Source organism: Myodes glareolus, chromosome 18, assembly GCF_982192425.1.
Source record: "Myodes glareolus chromosome 18, mMyoGla1.1, whole genome shotgun sequence".
NCBI classification, from domain to species: Eukaryota; Metazoa; Chordata; class Mammalia; order Rodentia; family Cricetidae; genus Myodes; species Myodes glareolus.
The window spans coordinates 36,450,549-36,468,565 of record NC_142043.1 but is presented as its reverse complement, the minus strand read 5'-3'; the positions used below and the strand labels follow the sequence as shown (position 1 = coordinate 36,468,565).

General features: G+C 42.4%; 2 protein-coding genes across 7 annotated transcripts in view; one reads left to right on the top strand and one right to left on the bottom strand.

Moving 5' to 3' along the window:
* The window catches only part of Eif5b (eukaryotic translation initiation factor 5B), a 54,448-nt gene extending 48,563 nt beyond the window's left edge, over positions 1 to 5,885 (bottom strand). For all 4 annotated transcript variants that reach the window (XM_048430276.3, XM_048430277.3, XM_048430278.3 and 1 more), the window contains exon 1: positions 5,682 to 5,885. In XM_048430276.3, the coding sequence (XP_048286233.1) occupies positions 5,682 to 5,716 (35 nt within the window). In that variant the 5' untranslated portion in view covers positions 5,717 to 5,885. The remainder of the gene's footprint in view (positions 1 to 5,681) is intronic.
* Positions 5,886 to 6,745: 860 nt separating this feature from the next.
* On the top strand, positions 6,746 to 17,266 carry Txndc9 (thioredoxin domain containing 9). Of its 3 annotated transcripts, none has more exons than XM_048430283.3 (5): positions 6,746 to 6,905; positions 8,478 to 8,686; positions 10,104 to 10,222; positions 13,858 to 14,112; positions 16,703 to 17,266. In XM_048430283.3, the coding sequence occupies exons 2-5, from the start codon at positions 8,498 to 8,500 to the stop codon at positions 16,818 to 16,820; spliced, it is 681 nt and encodes a 226-aa protein (XP_048286240.3). In that variant the 5' UTR covers positions 6,746 to 6,905; positions 8,478 to 8,497; the 3' UTR covers positions 16,821 to 17,266. The 3 variants fall into 3 exon arrangements, with proteins under 3 accessions (XP_048286240.3, XP_048286238.3, XP_048286239.3); XM_048430281.3 differs by lacking the exon at positions 6,746 to 6,905 and adding an exon at positions 7,001 to 7,140; XM_048430282.3 differs by lacking the exon at positions 6,746 to 6,905 and adding an exon at positions 7,114 to 7,215.
* The last annotated feature ends 751 nt before the right edge of the window (positions 17,267 to 18,017 follow it).

Below are 18,017 nucleotides of genomic sequence, written 5' to 3'. Positions count from 1 at the left end.
ACGGTGCCTCTTCATAGCAATAGAAAAGTAACTAAGACAATCAGTAATGCTGTATTAACCAAATTCTACCAACCATGACCAAGTAAGATTACTCTATCTCAAAATTGCAAAACTAATTCAGCATACCAAAAAGAGAAAAATCATAAACTACCACATGCATAAAAGAGAAACACATGAAACTTCAGTGTTAACAAAGGATATTATCAAGAAAATAGAGCTAAGGGTATCGGTAAGTTGTAGAGCACTTACCTAGCACGGTCAGGTTAGGCTCAAGCCTCAGAACAACAAAAGGGGGTAAGAGATATAGTATAGTTCTTTTAGTCACTTATCTCTTCCTCCCAGACCACAAACTAGTTATAACATAGGTTCTATATTGAGTGTGTTAATTAAAATTATACTCTGGTAACTACTAAGACAAACAGTGTAAGTGATAATTTCAATAGACATTGCTTAATAAAAATCTAGTATTTTTTTTAAACTATAATCCCTTTTTATTTTTTATTTTATTTTATTTTGGTTTTTTTGAGACAGGGTTTCTCTGTAGCTTTGGAGTCTGTCCTGGAACTAGCTCTTCTAAACCAGGCTGGCCTTGAAGTCACAAAGATCCAACTGCCTCTGCTTCCCAAGTGCTGGGATTAAAGGTGTGCGCCACCACTGCCCGACTCCTTTTTTATTATTTGTCTTTACTATTCTTGGTTTTTTATTTTTGTTTTGCTTTTCGAGACAAGGTTTTTCTGTGTAAAAACTCTAGCTGTCCTGGAACTAGCTCTGTAGATCAGGCTGGCCTCGAACTCAGAGATCCACCTGCCTCTGCCTCCCGAGTGCTAGGATTTAGGCACAAGTCACCGCCGTTTACTATTTGTTTTTTTAGACAAGAGTCTCACTGTGTAGTTCTGACTGGCTTGGAATCTGCTATGTAGACCAGGCTGCTCTCTAACTCACAGAGATCAGCCTGTCTCTTCCTCTTCAGTGCTAGGTTTAAAGGCATGTGCCACCATGCCAGACATTTTTACTGTAAAGTCTTAACAGGGTCTATCTGCTGCAAGGCACAACAAGTCATTTGCAGGTCACTTTAGAGGCTAAAGAGGTAGCTCAGGAATTAAGAGAGCTTGCTGCTCTTGCAGAGGATCAGAGACAATTCCTAGTATCAATGTCAGTTTCACAAGCACCCATAACTCCACCGTTAGCAATCGAATGCACTATTTCTGCCCTCTGAGGTGCACATTCTCACTCATGCACCCATAAATAAAATTGCAAACAAAATTTTAAAAGGGTAAGTTATGAAAATTATTAGATTATGCATGTTTTCCTTTTTATTACCATCTAAACAAATATAAATTATTTTTTGAAAAAAACAGTTCAAATATATGCAAGTAAGAATAGATTGATGAATCATACTATGGGAACTACAGGATGTCTCCTTATCCAAAGGCTAGTAACCAAAAATTTTAGATTTCAAGTTTTATAGTACCTGAATACATACAAAAGAAGATACAACACAAATCTAAACACTAAACTCACATATGTTTCATATATATCAGTATGAAGGCAAGTTATACATTGTTTTGGGCACACCTTCATTTCAACTATAACACATTACATGATATCAAGTATGGAACTTTCTACTTGTGGTATGCTGGCACTGAGAATTTTTGGAATTTTTAAGTACCTGGGATTTCAAACTTTTTCCATTTAAAGATGTTCAACTTCTTTTACAGAAGGCTTTGTATTAATAATGCCCCACAACCACAGATCTTTCTGGAACAATTTCCTTATGCAGCTCACATTTTCTACTTTAACTTTATGTAGGTGTGTGTGGGGGGTATGCACATGAGTGGAGTGAGGTGCAGTGGCCCAGGAGGTCAAAAGAGGATCTGATCCTCCAGGAGCTGGAGTTAAAGGCAGTTGAGTGTAGGCAACCTGTCAAGGGTGTTGGGAACTAAACTCAGGCTGTCTACCAGAACACTATTCCCACCCCTCTTTTTGTTGTTGTCATTGTTTTTCTTTGTTTCTCTGTGTAGCTCTGGCTGTCCTGGAACCTACTCTGTACACCAGGATAGCCTCCAACTCAAAGGCTGGCCTGGAGTACTGGATTAAAGGTGTGCACCACGATCGCCCGGCTTCATTGTGTTCCTAACCACTGAGCCATCTCTCCAGCTCCACAAATCACAATTTCTATCACAGACATCCTGTTAACCTGATTATGCCTTGCTGGATGAATGCCTGGCACTAAAGCATCATCTAAGATTAGGTGCCGTATATGATAGGCAGAACACCCACAAGGAAGGAATCTGTCTCTAATTACAGAGCAACACTGGTAGTTAAAAGCAAAGGATGGTTTTTTAATACACTGGCTCCCAAACACCTATTTCCTAAATAACATTCTGACTTCCCAGACTTCCATGATAGTTGATTTCCAGATAAATGAGACAATTTTTTTTTCTTTCCCTTTGTATTTGGAAAGGGGGTATATCTAGGGGACTTGGGAAGAAGTTGTTTTGATTCCATTAATTAAGGTAAACAGACAAGATTCCTTCTAAACTGAAAGATACACAATACTTAGTTATTACCTTTAAATAGATTGGAGGGGGGGTGAAGAACTAATAGTTTAAAAACAAAAAGTAGATAATCTGGATCCTTGTTCCCCTTAGCATATCATCAGTGACAGACCATCCACTGAAGTGTACAGAGAAATATCAGGCTATCATAAAGCATGCACTATCCCATACACTATCAACATGAAAACTGGATGACAGGGAAGGTCATAGGAATAAATGGAAATACTGCCTCATCTTTTGTTTCACTGGTGAATATAAAATCCTACCTTTTGTCTCATCACATTTCCTCAGTCAAAAGAACCAAGGAGACTTGCTAAACACCCTATAGGAAAGCTCATTCTCAGAATTATACATGAATATATCCCAGAATTCAAAGATACAGATAAATTACCATTTTGGCTGCTAATATAATAAAACATATGCCATACATGTAATAATCGGATAAATAAGATTAATTGAAACACAATACTAATGGCTAAAAAGGTAAAATAGGAATTAAACAAGGCCATGGACAAGAGTAATCAAGTAAGTGAGCAGCTGCTCCTTCTCACCTACTTCTACCTGGACAGAAACAAGCTGGCTTAGCAGGCCCTGGGAGAAGTCTCAGGTGTGATGACAGAAACCTAAGACCAGATAGAGCTCACCTTATAAAAGAATATTAATCCCCAAATGGAACAGTTTCTTTTTAGACTTTCTTCCTAGTCTTCATTCCTGTCCCTTAAAAAAAAAAACTTGTAAAATGACAGTATGATTTAAATAGGCAGAAAGAAAAAAGCAACCTCACAAAGCTGCGAAACTCCCTTCCCTAACCCTAACACCTCATATGAGATATAAAAGTCTTTTAAAAGCCAAGTGATTCTAGTCCTAAGGGCAAAGCACCAGATTTCTCAGTACAAGCTTAAAAGCGCCTAAGCAAAGCCTTGGTAAAGCGACAGAACATGTAGAATAAACTCCACACTGGAACAGAAGAAAGGAAGGTTTTCAAACCACACTGCTATCATTTCCCTGAAAGATTAGCCAAAAGTGAAGCACAGGTTCCTCGAAAGGGGAAGAGATCCAGCTTCACTCTGTTTACTAACAAACTAGCCATCTGACAATAGGCTCTTTACACAACCTGTGGAAATCTCTTAGAAATCACTCTTCGGTAAAACCATAAAACAAAAGTTAGTATTCTCCCCTCCTGCTGGCTTTTCTCCATCGTTAAAGAGGCTGGAAAGTAAGTAAAAATTGGAAACTGAATGATATAAATATGTATTTTAAAATCCAAGCTTGCATAATCCTGAACCAAATTGAAAAAAAAAACCCAAATTTTTCTTTTTTGTTTTGTTTTTTCGAGACAGGGTTTCTCTGTAGCTTTTGAAGCCTGTCCTAGAACTAGCTCTTGTAGACCAGGTTGGCCTCGAACTCACAGAGATCCACCTGCCTCTGCCTCCCGAATGCTGGGATGAAAGCTGTCGCCCGGCTCAACTGTTTCTTGAAAAAGAAAAAAAAAGAACCGGTCCTACTAGACAGTCCCTGCCGGCAATTGCAGAGTTTAAGAAATGGAGGAGACTCCGGAGGGTCAAGGTAGCCAGAGTCCACACAGAGCTGGAGGCCAGACTAAGCTATGTGAGATACTTTGTAACAACTTAGAAAAAAAGAAAACCTGCTGGACATTGGTGAGAAATCCGCTCCTGTGAGGACCCGGCTGTGGCTGTATTCTGTTACATTTCTGCGGTGCCCCAGCCCTAGTGTTTATCTTTCAGCTACACCTGATGGGTTTACAAAGGAAAGGACTCTTAGGTTTGGTTCAGAGTATCCAACAAGTGGGAGCCATCGAACTGGCCATAAGATGATAATGTTTGCAGACAGGTAAAGGATATGTGAGGCTTTAAAACAGACAGAACTCAAAATTTTTCTTAGGGAAAAAAAAAAAGTAACACATGTATCCAAAAATCCTATCAAAGATTCAGAAATTGTGTTTCACTACGCCGAGAATTCTGCTTATTTTTTTTCTATTTTCCTGATCTGATTAACAGGGACTTTCTGGCAACTCCTTTGAGAAGCGCCTACCCACATTCGAGAGGAAGGACAGCTTCCCTGCTCTCCAGCTCCCTCCGTGCTCTGCCAATCTTAACGTCGGTACTGAAATCTATAATAAAACCTGTTCTTCCCAAACTCCAACTCTGCCACAAGGAACCCAACTCCCATCCTCCAAACCAGGGTACGTTTCCCGACAGACCTACAACCCAAACACAAGGCTCATCTTTTCATTCTGCTCGTCAGCTAGTCAACTGCGAGGTAAACTTAGCATTCTAACTTCACCATTAATAATTTTCACTTCAAAACCAAGCCTGTGTGAGCCACGTCGATGAACTGCCACAGACTTGGCTTTGTTTTCAGTACTTAAAACCCTCCGGGGTTTTAAACTAAGTTGAACGGCCACTGCGTAAAGATGAAAAGAACAAACAGATGGTTGCTGGCTGACTGCAAGTAAGTAAACTCAACAGAAAAGGGATGAAAGGACGGAATCAAACGTAACACACAGGCTTGGTCCCCCAAATCTCCGCCTAAGTAACTCATAAACACACATTCCCTCCCCTGGAAAGGCTTTTTTAAGTCTTTAGAAAGCAGCGACCCCGACTGGTTTCTACCCCTCCTCCTTTCTTAAGGAAAGTGCTAGGAAGTCAAGAAACAAGCCAGAAGATAGGGCGGAAGATGGAAAGCCAGAAAGCATGGAGTCGGTGCGACCGGCACTTTAAATAACCCCAGAAGTGTTTCCAAGTTGGCCTACAAGAGGAGGGAGCCACCGGGCTCCCTCTCGGAAACTCCGGAGTTCCCGAGCAGCTCCGGGAGGCGGTCATAGGGCCGGCGGGAGCCAGAGAGCAGCTCCCGGGCCGCCCTAGCCGAGCCCCGAGTGCCCTGCTCGCACCCAGCTGGGCCGTAGGCCTGGGGCAGCAGCGCCCGAAACCCGGCCCTACACCGCCCGGACGGCTCAAACGACTGCCGAGCCCCGCAGCCCTGGAGACGCGGGCGACGGCCAGAACCCCAGCCGCGGGACGCGTCCCGCCGAAGGCCGCCCACTCAGGGCCCCGGACCCCGCGCGACTCCCGGCGGACCCCCGGCCCGAGCCCCGCTGTCTACCTGTCTTCGCTCTTATTTTTCTGTTTCTTCCCCATCGCTTGTCAGCGGCGTCGGCGGACCCGGCCTCTCGGTTCGGTGTCTCACACACCCACTGTCTCCCCGCTGACGCCAATGCCCGCTCGGCTCCGTCCACCTCGCGCCGCAGCCTCTCGCACCCGGCTCTCCACAGACCCGCGCACTGGGACAGGGCACATATGGTGTGAGACCTCAGTACGCAAGCGCATCGCCCCGCCGCCTCGGCGTGGGGACGCAGGGCGCGGCTCATCGAGAGCGGCGCTTCGGCTAGAGCGTCTTCAGTTGACCCGCCGGCCAGGTGGGAACCCGAGCGCCCCCTAGCCGCAAGGGACTGCCACGCACCGGCGCCTGGTCGCTCCCGAATTCTAGAACCTAGAGGCTTTTCGTTTCTCACGTCAGCACCCTCCCGGGAGCTGGCATTCGACTCAGGAGTGGTGCTGAAAATTCCCTCATGCCTACATCTCCTCAGCTGCAGGAAATTCATTCATTACGGGACTACAAGGAGCCAATGATGAGCCTTCCGGAGTTCCCCAGGGACTTACACCCGGAACAAAATAATGGATCCATCCCCCTCAGGAACACTCATGTATAACACTTAGTAACACTGTAAACATTTATTAGGGAGAAAAGACACACGGTACAGCGACCAATCCCCTAATAAGAATCTTCATATGAGCAAGTTCGAAAAATTCGTGTTTAAGGAAGTCAGGAGGGAAGATTCTGGAGTGGCGAAAATGTTTTGGGGCGATGTTATTAGTGCGAGCTACCGATTTATAGTGCACTATAAGTTATACTTCAACTTTAGAAACGACTAAACTCAAAGGAAGTCCCACGGACAGGAATCACATCAGGCTCATTGCGCTGTAGCACAGCCAGGGCTGACGAGCAGTCTGTACACAAGAAAAACTACAATTCCCAGCGTCCTTAGCACCCATTCCTCTGTGCATCAGCCCGCAAGTATAGGGTCGGAATCTTGTAGTTCCGGGTGGCGAAAGAGAGACTCACTCTCCGAGGCTTTCGTCACCCCCTCGCCGCCCCTTCCGCAGGTCTCTCACATTTTATCGCGAGAGGACTTTAGCCAATGGAAAGGGAGAGTGGACAGAACCTTCGCCGCCCTTAACGACTGCTGCGAGACTGAAAGCTGCGTGAACCCGATCGGTATTCTTGATCTGCAGCGTCTTCTCTTCGTTGGCACCACCAATAGGCCAGGTACGGCAGAGGATGCTGTGACAGATCCTGCCGTTGTTGAACGACAGATCAGGGCTGCACGTCCGGCCGGCTCGGGCGGGGCGGGGATGGGGTGGGGAGGGCGTAACTGGGATAGCCTTGTCCGTGAGGCTGCTGAGGCTGTGGCGCATGCGCCCCAGGTAATGCGAAATCGCGTCCCCCGGAACTCCTCCGTCTGTCCCTGGAGCGCTGGGAGTGGGAAAGAATCTTCCGACAGGTACAGGGGTTATGATTTCGATCAGCAGTTGGTAGGTTAGTTAAATAGTTAGGTATCAGCCCTCCGGTTCCATCGGTAAGAATAATATTCGATATTCTGGTTCAATAAATAGAAAGTTAGGGGCCCACTAAGCTATTTCCTTACTCCCCCTCCCCGCCCCCGCATCTAAAGGCTCTGACTACCATCGCCTAACCTATCGCAATTCTTGTGGCCTGTGTTCTCGTGAGGCTCCGAATTTAAATGTAAAGGCATCCTGTAAAAAGCCCCAGGAATAAGCGCATGCTATGCCCAGATATCGTCAGATTCTGATGAATTTTTCACGGATCCCCTCATTTAGTCCCGAGTGCAGTCTTTTTTTTTAATTTACTTGTTTATTTATATTTATTTATTTATTGGTTTTTCGTGACCTGGTTTCTCTGTCGCTTTGGAGCCTGTCCTGGAACTCACTCCGTAGAACATGCTGGTCCTGAATTTACAGAGATCCGCCACCCTCTTCCTGCTGGAGTGCTGGGATTAAAAGCGTGCCCGAGTGGAGAGTCTTAATCTTACATTTCTCTTCCGGGGGTAGAGATCATAGAAATACAGCTTCTTTTCAATCGTATAGTACTTACGAGTTGTTGACAGTTGGGGTTTAGAAGATTTTTTAGGATTTATGTTTTATGTAGCCCAGGCTGGCCTCTGTCGCTCGTTGTGTATCTAAGGATGATCTCAAATCCCTGATCCTTATGCTTCTGCCTTTGAGAACTGAAATTACAGTCATGAACCACCAGGCCCAGGCTAACTTTGTTTGGGAAGTGTTTGGTTTTAGCTGTCAATTTGACACAATCAAGACTCACTTGAGAAGAAGGACTCAGTGAAAGATTGGCTAGCTCAGGATGGCCTGTGAGCGTGGCTGTGGGGAGTGGGGATTATCTCGATTGCTTAAATAAAGCAAGGAGACCTGCCCGTTTGTGCAGCAGTATTCTGTTCCCTGAATTTGAATCCTGAATTAAGTGTAGAGGGGAGATTAAACACAGGTAAAGCTGTCTTTGTTAGGATATCTCTGAGAGGGTATAGAAATGAAACTCCTTATGGCAGTGTCCATTAATAAATGGCTTTTCTAGAAGCCATAAAGCAAGTTAGTACCATCAGGGACGTCTCTGGATCCTGGAACCATGGACTAGATCTTTGTTCCTGTTTTAGCAGGTGTTGGGGCCTACCTGCTAGGCTCTGAGGGCAGAATGCTGTCTCTAACATGGCATCTCGAGCCCTGTAACCAAGACCCTGTCTTTAAACAAAAAACCCAACAAACCCCCAAAAGTGTAAACTCAATGCTTGTTTCTTTGTGACCCTCCCAGCACCAAGACCGTTTAGAAAAATGGAAGGTAACGGATCCATCGACATGTTCTCAGAAGTCCTAGAAAACCAGTTCCTCCAGGCTGCTAAGCTCGTGGAAAGTCACTTGGACTCAGAACTTCAGAAGCTGGACCAGATCGGTGAAGATGAGCTGGAACTTCTCAAAGAAAAGAGACTGGCAGCACTCAGGAAGGCCCAGCAGCAGAAACAAGTAACCTCTCCCACCTGCTCTCTGAGATCTCCATAGCGCTGTGCTCCTGACACTCTACGCGTGCTGTCATGTGACCTTCCCTCACTTTCAGGATGTTCTGAATTCAACTTCCCTGTCACTTAGATATTTTCCCAGGAATCAAACATAAGGGAAGACTTAGGCAAGATGTAGCATTTAATTGAGGAAGTGACATGTAGAAGAGAGAGTAAAACTTTGCTCAGAACAAGCTTAGGATGCACATATCAAAACTGAAGACAAAATGGTTCCATGTGAGAAGAGGTTTCTAAAGCGTGTGTGCATTTTTATTAAATTGGGGGGGGCAGGATCTCCCTGTGCAGCCACGATTGACCTGCCTGTGCCTCCAGAAGTGCTGAAACTGAAGGCCTGCATGCACACCCAGTTCTGTCATGTTCATTTCACGGAAGCTCAATGAGCTGATTAGTTTATCATACCCACTTGGAAAAGAGAACACAAAGGCTCAGAAAGGTCATTAAAATTCTAGTTCAGTAAATGATGGGAAGGGTATTGAAACTTTTGCCTTGTTTCTTTTTTTTTTCTTTTAAACCATCTGGCTGAAAGGCATAGTGAGCATAGTTGAGGTAACAAGCTTCCTGACACAGGAAAGGTAGAAGGAGCTGAGCGTTCTCAGGCTTGGTTTCGGTGCCTTGGCTTGTGAGTTGAATTACATGTCAGGTTTTCCTTGGTTCTGGACACCACATGAGTAGAACACTTTTCCTTCTGAGGGCTCTGCTCACTGGTGACTAGTCTAGAAGGCCTTGCCTGTTTGAGATTACCAGAAGCAGACAGCTGGGTTCCTAAGCTTCTGAGCTGCAGTAACCACACTGCCCCCCCAAACTTGTACCATGAGGGGCCGGCTTGTTGGGGTTTCTGTCCCGCTCAGTACCCCACAGCCGGCAATTCCCAAAGAAAATCACACACAAGACTCCATAAGATTATAAACTGATTGGCCCATTAGGTCAGGCTACATATTAGTTCTTATAACTTATGTTACCCCATTATCCTTATCTACGTTAGCCACACGGCTCAGTACCTTTCTCAGCGTGGCAGCTTACATCTTTCCTCTCCAATGGTCTGGGCAGAACTGGAGAGGGAGCTTCCTGCTTGCTAGAATACTCCCAGTCTCTTTGCTCCACCCCTACTTCCTGTCTGGCTTTCCCGCCTCTGCTGCCTGCCTGGCCAATCAGCGTTTTATTAAAATATGATTGACAGAATACAGATAATTCTCCCACACCACAAACTGATAGGCTTTATTTCATGGGGTGGTTCGTTTGGTTTGTCTTTTCACTATGGGATAGAATTGGTTTCTTTACAAAATAATACAGTGATTGGGACACTTAAAATTCCGAGTGTCACCAAAAGACATTTCAGCTGGATCGTGTGCTTCTCTTGAAATTAGGAATGGCTTTCTAAAGGACATGGGGAGTACAGAGAAGTTGCCAGCGAGAGAGACTTTTTTCAAGAAGTCAAGGAGAGTGAAAAAGTGGTTTGCCATTTCTACAGAGACACCACATTCAGGTAACTTTGCTTCCCCCCCGCCCCCTTGGAAGTCAGTATTCCTATGAGAATGGTTTATTCTTCAAATTTGTTTCCACTGTGTGACTCTAAATATGTCTTAAAGCAGGCTCTTACAGTTCTTACCAAAGCAATAATTTGGTTGCTTTTTCACTGTGCTGTGTTCACTGGGAATTGGAGGACAACAGCTTTCATAACTGGTGTTTATCCACTTGCTCTGTCTTCTTGATAAGGAGATAGTAAGTGACTTGACCAAGCCTTTCCTTGGAATCGTAGTTGGAACTGCCAGGCTTATCTCCTGTGGGAACATAAACAAAAACTCTTCTCCAAAGCATTTTTGATTTCCATTTGAAAGTAAAGATAACCCTAAAGTATCTAGCTTGGTGCAGTCCTGCAGTCCTGCTCACAATTCCATGTTTACCAGCAGCTGTCTCTTGCCCATCAGCAATCAGAAAATTCAAAACCAGCACAATATTATACTGTGTATTTCCCATCTTTTGTGGCTTTTTTTCTTTTTTTTTTCCTTTTTTTAAAAACTTTTTTAATGATTTGTTTTTATTTTATGTGCATTGGTGTTTTGACTGCCTGTATGTCTGTATGAGGGTACCAGATTCTCTGAAACTGGAGATACAAACTGTTGTGAGGGGCCATGTGGATGCTGGGAATTGAACCCAGGTCCTCTGGATGAGCAGGCAGTGCTCTTAACCACTGAGCCACCTCTCCAGCCCCTGCTTTATTTCTTTTATTTTACTTTTATTGTCTCTTTAAAGACTTTACTTGACTATTTTAAACTATTTCTTTCTATAACTGTCCATACCCCTTTTCTTTCCTTCTTAAGCCTACACACATTGTACAACACATTGGAACATGTTCAGATTTTTTTTTCCCTGTCAGGATCTCTTGTTCTGCGTATCTTTTAGGCTTTTTGACCACATGAGCAAATTTTTGTTTACATTAATCATAAACTTATTGGCCCATTAGCTCAGGCTTCTTATTAACTCTTATAACTTACATTAAACCATTATTCTTATCTGTGTTAGCCACATGGCACAGTACCTTTTTCAGCGGCATAGTCACATCTTGCTTCTTCTGTGTCTGGACAGGACTGCAGAGGAATCCACACGAGCAAATTTTAAACTGCTAAGCTACACCTGGGTTCTCTTTGATACTCTCTTGGCTGACTCTGCCCACCTCTAGGTTTGTGAGAGCCAACCCTAAAGCTTGTGGCCTGGTCAGAAATGCCTGACCAGGTACTACATTCACCTCCTATCTATAGGAAGCCCGGTACCTGCGCTCCCACAAGCAGTTATTTTGTTTTGTTTGTTTTGTTTTTTTGACTTTTCAAAACAAGGTTTCTCTGTAGCTTTGGAGCCTGTCCTGGAACTAGCTCTTGTAGACCAGGCTGGCCTTGAACTCACAGAGATGGCATGCTTCTGACTCCCAAGTGCTGGAATTAAAGGCACGTACCGCCACCGCCTGGTTCTTAGCTTGCATTTCTATTAACACTGGTGGCTGAACAGTGGAGCGGGGCCTCTGAAAGGAGCAGTGTCTTTGTTTTCTTTCTTTTTTTCCCAGCTTTCTCAAGCCATACATGGACATTCGGACCCATGTTGGTATGCTAAAATATTGTTGGTTTTTTATTCTTGACTTCTTTACTCTTTTGCAGGCTCACCACCAAGCTTCCAAATCATGACAGGGAGGCTTATTTCTTATAAATGCCCAGCCCTAGCTTGGTTTATTTCTAGCCAGCTTTTTTAAAAGTTGTCCCTTCTACCTTTTGCCTCTGGGCTTTTTCCTTTTCTTACTTCTGTAATCTTTCACTCTTATTCCTTGTCTGGCTGGCCTCTTCTTTTCTTGCCCTGGCCTTTTGATTTCTTTTGCTTCTTCCTTCCTCTAATGTTCTTTTTATTTTCTTGGCCAGCCAGCCCCGCCCGCCCATTTCTCTCTCCTGCCTAGCTATTGGCTGTTCAGCTGTTTATTAGACTAATCGGGTATTTTAGACAAGGTGCCGTAACAGCTTCACAGGTGTTTTAGACAGGCATAGTAATAGCTTCAAACAAATGCAACGTAAAAGAATGCAGCACATCTTTGCATCATTAAACAAATGTTCTACAGCATAAACAAATGTAGTATATCTTAAATTAATATTCCACAACATGGGTTGGTCCCAGGCATGGTGGTCTACAGCTGTAATTCCATTGCTTTTGAGATTGCAAGTAGGATCACAATTTTGAGATCAGCCTGGGCTACATAGTAAGATCTTAGAACAACAGCAAAATATGTTAATGACAAATGGTGTGCATAGACTGAATTAAATTAGGTTCCTGCTTCAGTTCAAATATGGAGTAGATTTATGTTACAGATTTCTTACATACAGATTTGTTTGTTTAGAGCATCATTTAAAACCCGATATTTGTTACCTTACCATTTATTTCTGAAATCTTGCTTTGTTTGCTCTTTTGGTTTTTCAAGACAGGGTCTCTATGTAGTCCTAGCTGTCCTGGAACTCAGAGATCTGCCTTCATCTGCCTCCCAATTCTTGGGATTAAAGGCATGTGTCATCATTACCCTGTTTTAGCTCTGAAATCTTATTATTAAACTACCTGGCAGAAAAGACCCAGTCAGGAACAAGATTGGCCTCAAGGTTACAAGAAACTTCCTGAGCCTAGACTAGTTCTGCAGCAGCAGCGGGTACTCGAGAATCACCTGTGTACTTCCCCGTGACACCCAAGAACTTTCGCTCACCTGTATGTTTTAGAAGTAATCAACTATTAGCTGTCTGTGGTGGTGCTCGCCCTTAATCCCAGCACTCAGGAGGCAGAGGCCAGCAGATCTGATTAGAGGCTAGCTTGAGGCCAACTTGGTCTATGGAGTGAATTCCAGTACAGCCAGGACTAATTGCACAGAGAAACCCTGTCTCGGAAAGCAAAGTAAGTAAGACTCAGCTATAATGAACACCTGTGCTTAAGAACCGAAAAGATTGGCAGTCTATTTCTTTTGAAACTAGGAGCTTAGTTTGTTTAAAATAGATTTTAATTTAAAGAAAATGTCACTTCCTCTTCGGGAGATGGTTTAATAAAAGTCACTACAGAGCTGAAAGTGCCGGTTCATTCTTTAGCACTGGGGTTGGGGGTGGAGTCACACTGATACCATTCATTTCTTAAGGGTCACACTAGCCATTAAAGAGCACCAGTAACCTTTAATAGATAAGCTTCCCTGACAGAGTTACATGTTTCAGGGAGTTGTTGGTGGCTCCAGTTTTGGGCTTTTTTTGTTGTTGTTGTTGTTGTTTTGTTTCCATTTTTGGTTTTTAGTTTTTCAAGACAGTGTTTCTCAGTGTAGCCCTGGTTCTGTCCTAAAATTCACCGTAGACCAGGCTGGCCTCCTACTCAAAGATCAGCCTGCCTTTGATTCCCGAGTGCTGGGATTAAAGGTGCACCTGCTGAATTTTTGCCTTTTATGAGTTTTGTCAGCTTCAAATCTATCCCCCTTCATCCTTATGAAGACACAAGGAAAATTCATGCGTAAGGGAACCTTTTTTTTTTAAATATGACAACTTAAAAAATTGAGATTCAAACAGAAAAACAGATAAAATGAGCCGCACAGCAGTGCTTTCACCTTCTGCTCTTGTCTTCCAGGTGTAAAATACTAGACAGACATTTGGCAACGCTGGCCAAAAAACATCTTGAAACCAAGTTTTTGAAGCTGAATGTGGAAAAGGCGCCATTCCTCTGTGAGAGACTGCGGATCAAAGTCATCCCCACACTGGCTCTCCTGAGAGACGGCAAGACACAAGATTATGTTGTCGGATTCACCGACCTAGGAAACACAGATGACTTCACCACGGAAACTTTAGAGTGGAGACTTGGTTGTTCTGACGTTATCAATTACAGGTAACCTTTAGCAAAAATGAACCAAAAAATAGATTTTTTTTTGAAGCCATGCTTAGTTAGTCGTTTTTAGATTTATTTTTATTTGTTTATTTATTTATTTTGTGTGTTAATATTTTATGAAATTAAGTCCTGTTGTATGCAACTTGGAAAAAGCCCATTTTTTAAATCATAGAGCAATGTGATCTTATAACAAAACCAATTTTACAGATAAAAACTGAATCTTGGAGGCAGCCTAGACATTTTCAACGTAAGAAATGCCACTGAAACTAATTTTGGAAACCCAAAGTGACATTCCCGAATAGATTGCCTTTGGATGTGTGGCAGGAGGGTTGTTTTTTACGTTGTTTAGACAGTCAACTCAGAGACTTGCACATGCTAGACAAGTCTTCTGTCACTAAGTTATACCCTAAGCCTTAACTCCACAATTTATAGCTGACTTAAGTGATTCTTTGTGATAAAATTAAAATGTAAAATACAACTGCCAAAGAGGTCATTATGCTTTTGTGATTTCATGCTTGTAGTACTGAGGTGACAGCCAGGACCTTACATGTACTAGCTGTGTGCTGCACACCACACCACAACAGTAATCCCTAGCCCTGAATACTGGGTTAACACAATAGGCTTTTATTGTAGGTGCTCATATACATGTACAATCTGAAACTTCAAAAGCTTATGTAACTGGGGAGTGATCTTTTTGTGAAACAACCTAAAAATCATCTTCTTTTTTGTGTGTGTGCATGACTTTGTCCCTTTCGAATTGAAAGTGCCACCTGTTCTGTGCCTATTCTTGCTTTAAAAGGGAAAACAGAGACAAGGAAAATTGTGCCTTTCAAAGCTGAAAATTTCTCCTTTTGTCTCCCCCACTTCCCCTCACTTCTCTGAGTCTCCGCTAAACATGGATGAATTATCCCTGTACTATAGAAGTCCGTGTTTTCTTTTGTTAACATGAACATAAATTAACATGTGTTCAACAAAACATTATATTTTGAAATTATTTCTAACTTTTTCTTTTGATTTTTATGTTTTAAGACAAGGGTCTTACGCTACAGTCCAGTAATGTTAATCCTCCTGCCTCAGCCTCCTAGGTGCTGGGATTACAGGTGGGATCCACCATGCCCATCTTGATTTTGAATTTTAGTTATGTTGCAAACTAGCAAAAGGAATTCTTGCATAGTCTTTACCATATTCCCACATTTTAAATGTTTATGCCAGATACATAACAAATTGTTTTCAGAACCATTTGAGTATACTGCTTTATTTCTAAATGTATTTTTCCTAAGAATAAGTACATTTTCTAGTATACTCCCAGTGCAGTTAATAAAATAGCAGTGATATAGTTTATAGAACCTACTCAAATGTATCACCATCCTTGTATCGTTTTCTGTGTCTGAAAATTGTGTCACATTTAGTTATTGCATTTAGTTTCTGTAACAATTTCTATAGTAATTTTTTTAGACTTGAAGTTTTTAAAAAAGTATAAGCTAGTTAATTTCTCAGTGTTCCCAGCTCGGGTCTGTATGCATTTCGGCATCAGACTCGGATCTCAGGTCAGGGCTAGTTGCTGCAGGAGGGTGTCGGTGCCTTCATTCCCAGTGTGTCATCTGATGGTAGTGGTCCAGCACTAGGTTGGACACTATCGTGCCAGGTGATGATTTATGAGGAACTTTTGTACACTTGCATTTATTTCCTTGTCCATTTAGTGATTAGTCTGGGCTGCAAATGATTTTATTCTGTGGATTATAGTCAATAAAGCTTCATTATCCTTTGACCCTTGTGGCCCAAGCAAGATGCTTTAGGAAAACTTATGTTGTATTCTATCTGTAAAATTAGCTGTGTTTCTAAGAAGTTGTGCTTCCTTTCAGTAGCAAATGAGTTTTTCTTCCTTTTTCATTTATTGATTACTTTATTTACTGTTTGTTCAGGGCAGGCTCTCACTATATAGTCTAAATGGTCCTGATGTGCACAGTCCTACCTCAGCCTCCTGGCAACTGGAATTAAAGGCATTTGCCACAGTTCCTGCCTAGCAAATGATGTTCCAAAATTAACATTTCGATGCCAGGAATACTCCCAGACACATATGCAAAACTGCCTTACCATTTATTTCTCTAGCATCATTGAAAAGTTTTTTTTTTAAAAAAAAAAAAAAAAAGTTGTGTTTTGTTTTGTTTTTTAAGTTTTGTGCCAGTCCTGGGCTGACGATAGTGCATTCCATGAGTAAGTTTTGCTAAGTGTGTAGAAATGTAAACACTGGAGTGCTACCCAGGAAAAGTCACAGCAGGAGCTCAAGCACAGCTGTGTTGCCTGGCATCATTAGCATGGGTTCAGCACAGGGCGGGTGCGTCCAAACCTCTTCCCTGTCTGCTTCGGAACATTAATGCCCAGCGTGCAGAGGGCCAGGGCCTTATCTTCATCAGCCCAAAAATGTTTGTGATAATGATTATGATAAACAAGAAGCTCAAACGTTGATCTAATACAGTTAGGTAAGGTGTGACACTATTAACTGTTAGTATTAATGCTTTTTGCACCCTAGCATCCCAAGTGTATTAAATCATAAAAAATAAAATGCTCTTAAACTTTGTTTCACTTTTAGTGGAAATTTAATGGAGCCACCATTTCAGAGCCAAAAGAAATTTGGGACAAACTTCACAAAGCTGGAAAAGAAAACTATCCGAGGAAAGAAATATGATTCTGATTCTGATGATGACTAGACTGTGCTGTATTTGTAAAGCATCTGTTTGTTTACGTCAGAGTTAAGTGTCTTTCTGAAGTCCTTGATTTCGGCCCATTGACCATCTGGTCCTCGTATCCCAGAGTTTACACTGCTTCACCACATGGAAGGACACCATTACTATTTGTCTGTGGCCATCGTGTGTACCTTGAGAGAAACAGATATCTTAAATTACCTGGAAAGGTTCTGGATTCTCTATTTTTGTGATTGTTTTTATCATAACATAATTCTTCTATCTTTATACCACTCACACTTGTGTTTTTAATCTACAAATTAGCAATAGAAATTCAGCAACTCTTCCAGGACTTGATGAGTGCTGTCTATACAAATGGTGTGGGAGCATTTCCTGGTGTCCCACATACACCTGTCAGTGAGTCCTCACTTCATGGAATGTGTTTCAGGAACTATTAAAGACTTGTCGGTGTAGTCTGGGTGCAGCACAATGACTCTGCAGTTTCTGAGTGGCCGCATAGGAACTCCAATGGCTGCTAGTACAACAGTTTTAGAATAGGGTGGCATCATCTAATGATGGCTCAGTGTAGGAAGGCACTTGACACAAAACTTGAGGACCTGAGTTCAATTCCCAGGACCCACTTGGAAGGAGAGAAACAATTCCTGCAAATTGTCATGGAGCTCACACACATAATACAGTAAATAAAAATTGTCATGTAATACACACGTAATGAAGTAAATACAAATTGTCAGGTAACACACATAATAGAGTAAGTACAAATTGTCAGGTAATACACTCATAATGCAGTAAATGCAAATTATGTAACACGCATAATGCAATAAATACAAATTGTCATGTAACACATGTAATAGAGTAAATACAAATTGTCATGTAACACACGTAATAGAGTAAATACAAATTCTCATGGAACATAATGTAATAAATACAAATTGTCATGGAACATAACACACATAATAGAGTAAATACAAATTGTCATGTAACACGTAATACAGTAAATACAAATTATCATGTAACACACATAGTGCAGTAAATAACAAATTGAATGTGAAAAGTGATTTGGTATTGGAGGCAATCTAAAACGGGAAAGAAGGGGGAAGTGTAGGACAAACATATTAATAAATTTTAAAAAAATGACATAAAGAGGCTGGGGAGATGGCTTAGCAGTTAAGAGCACTTGGGTTCGATTCCTAGCCCCCACATGGT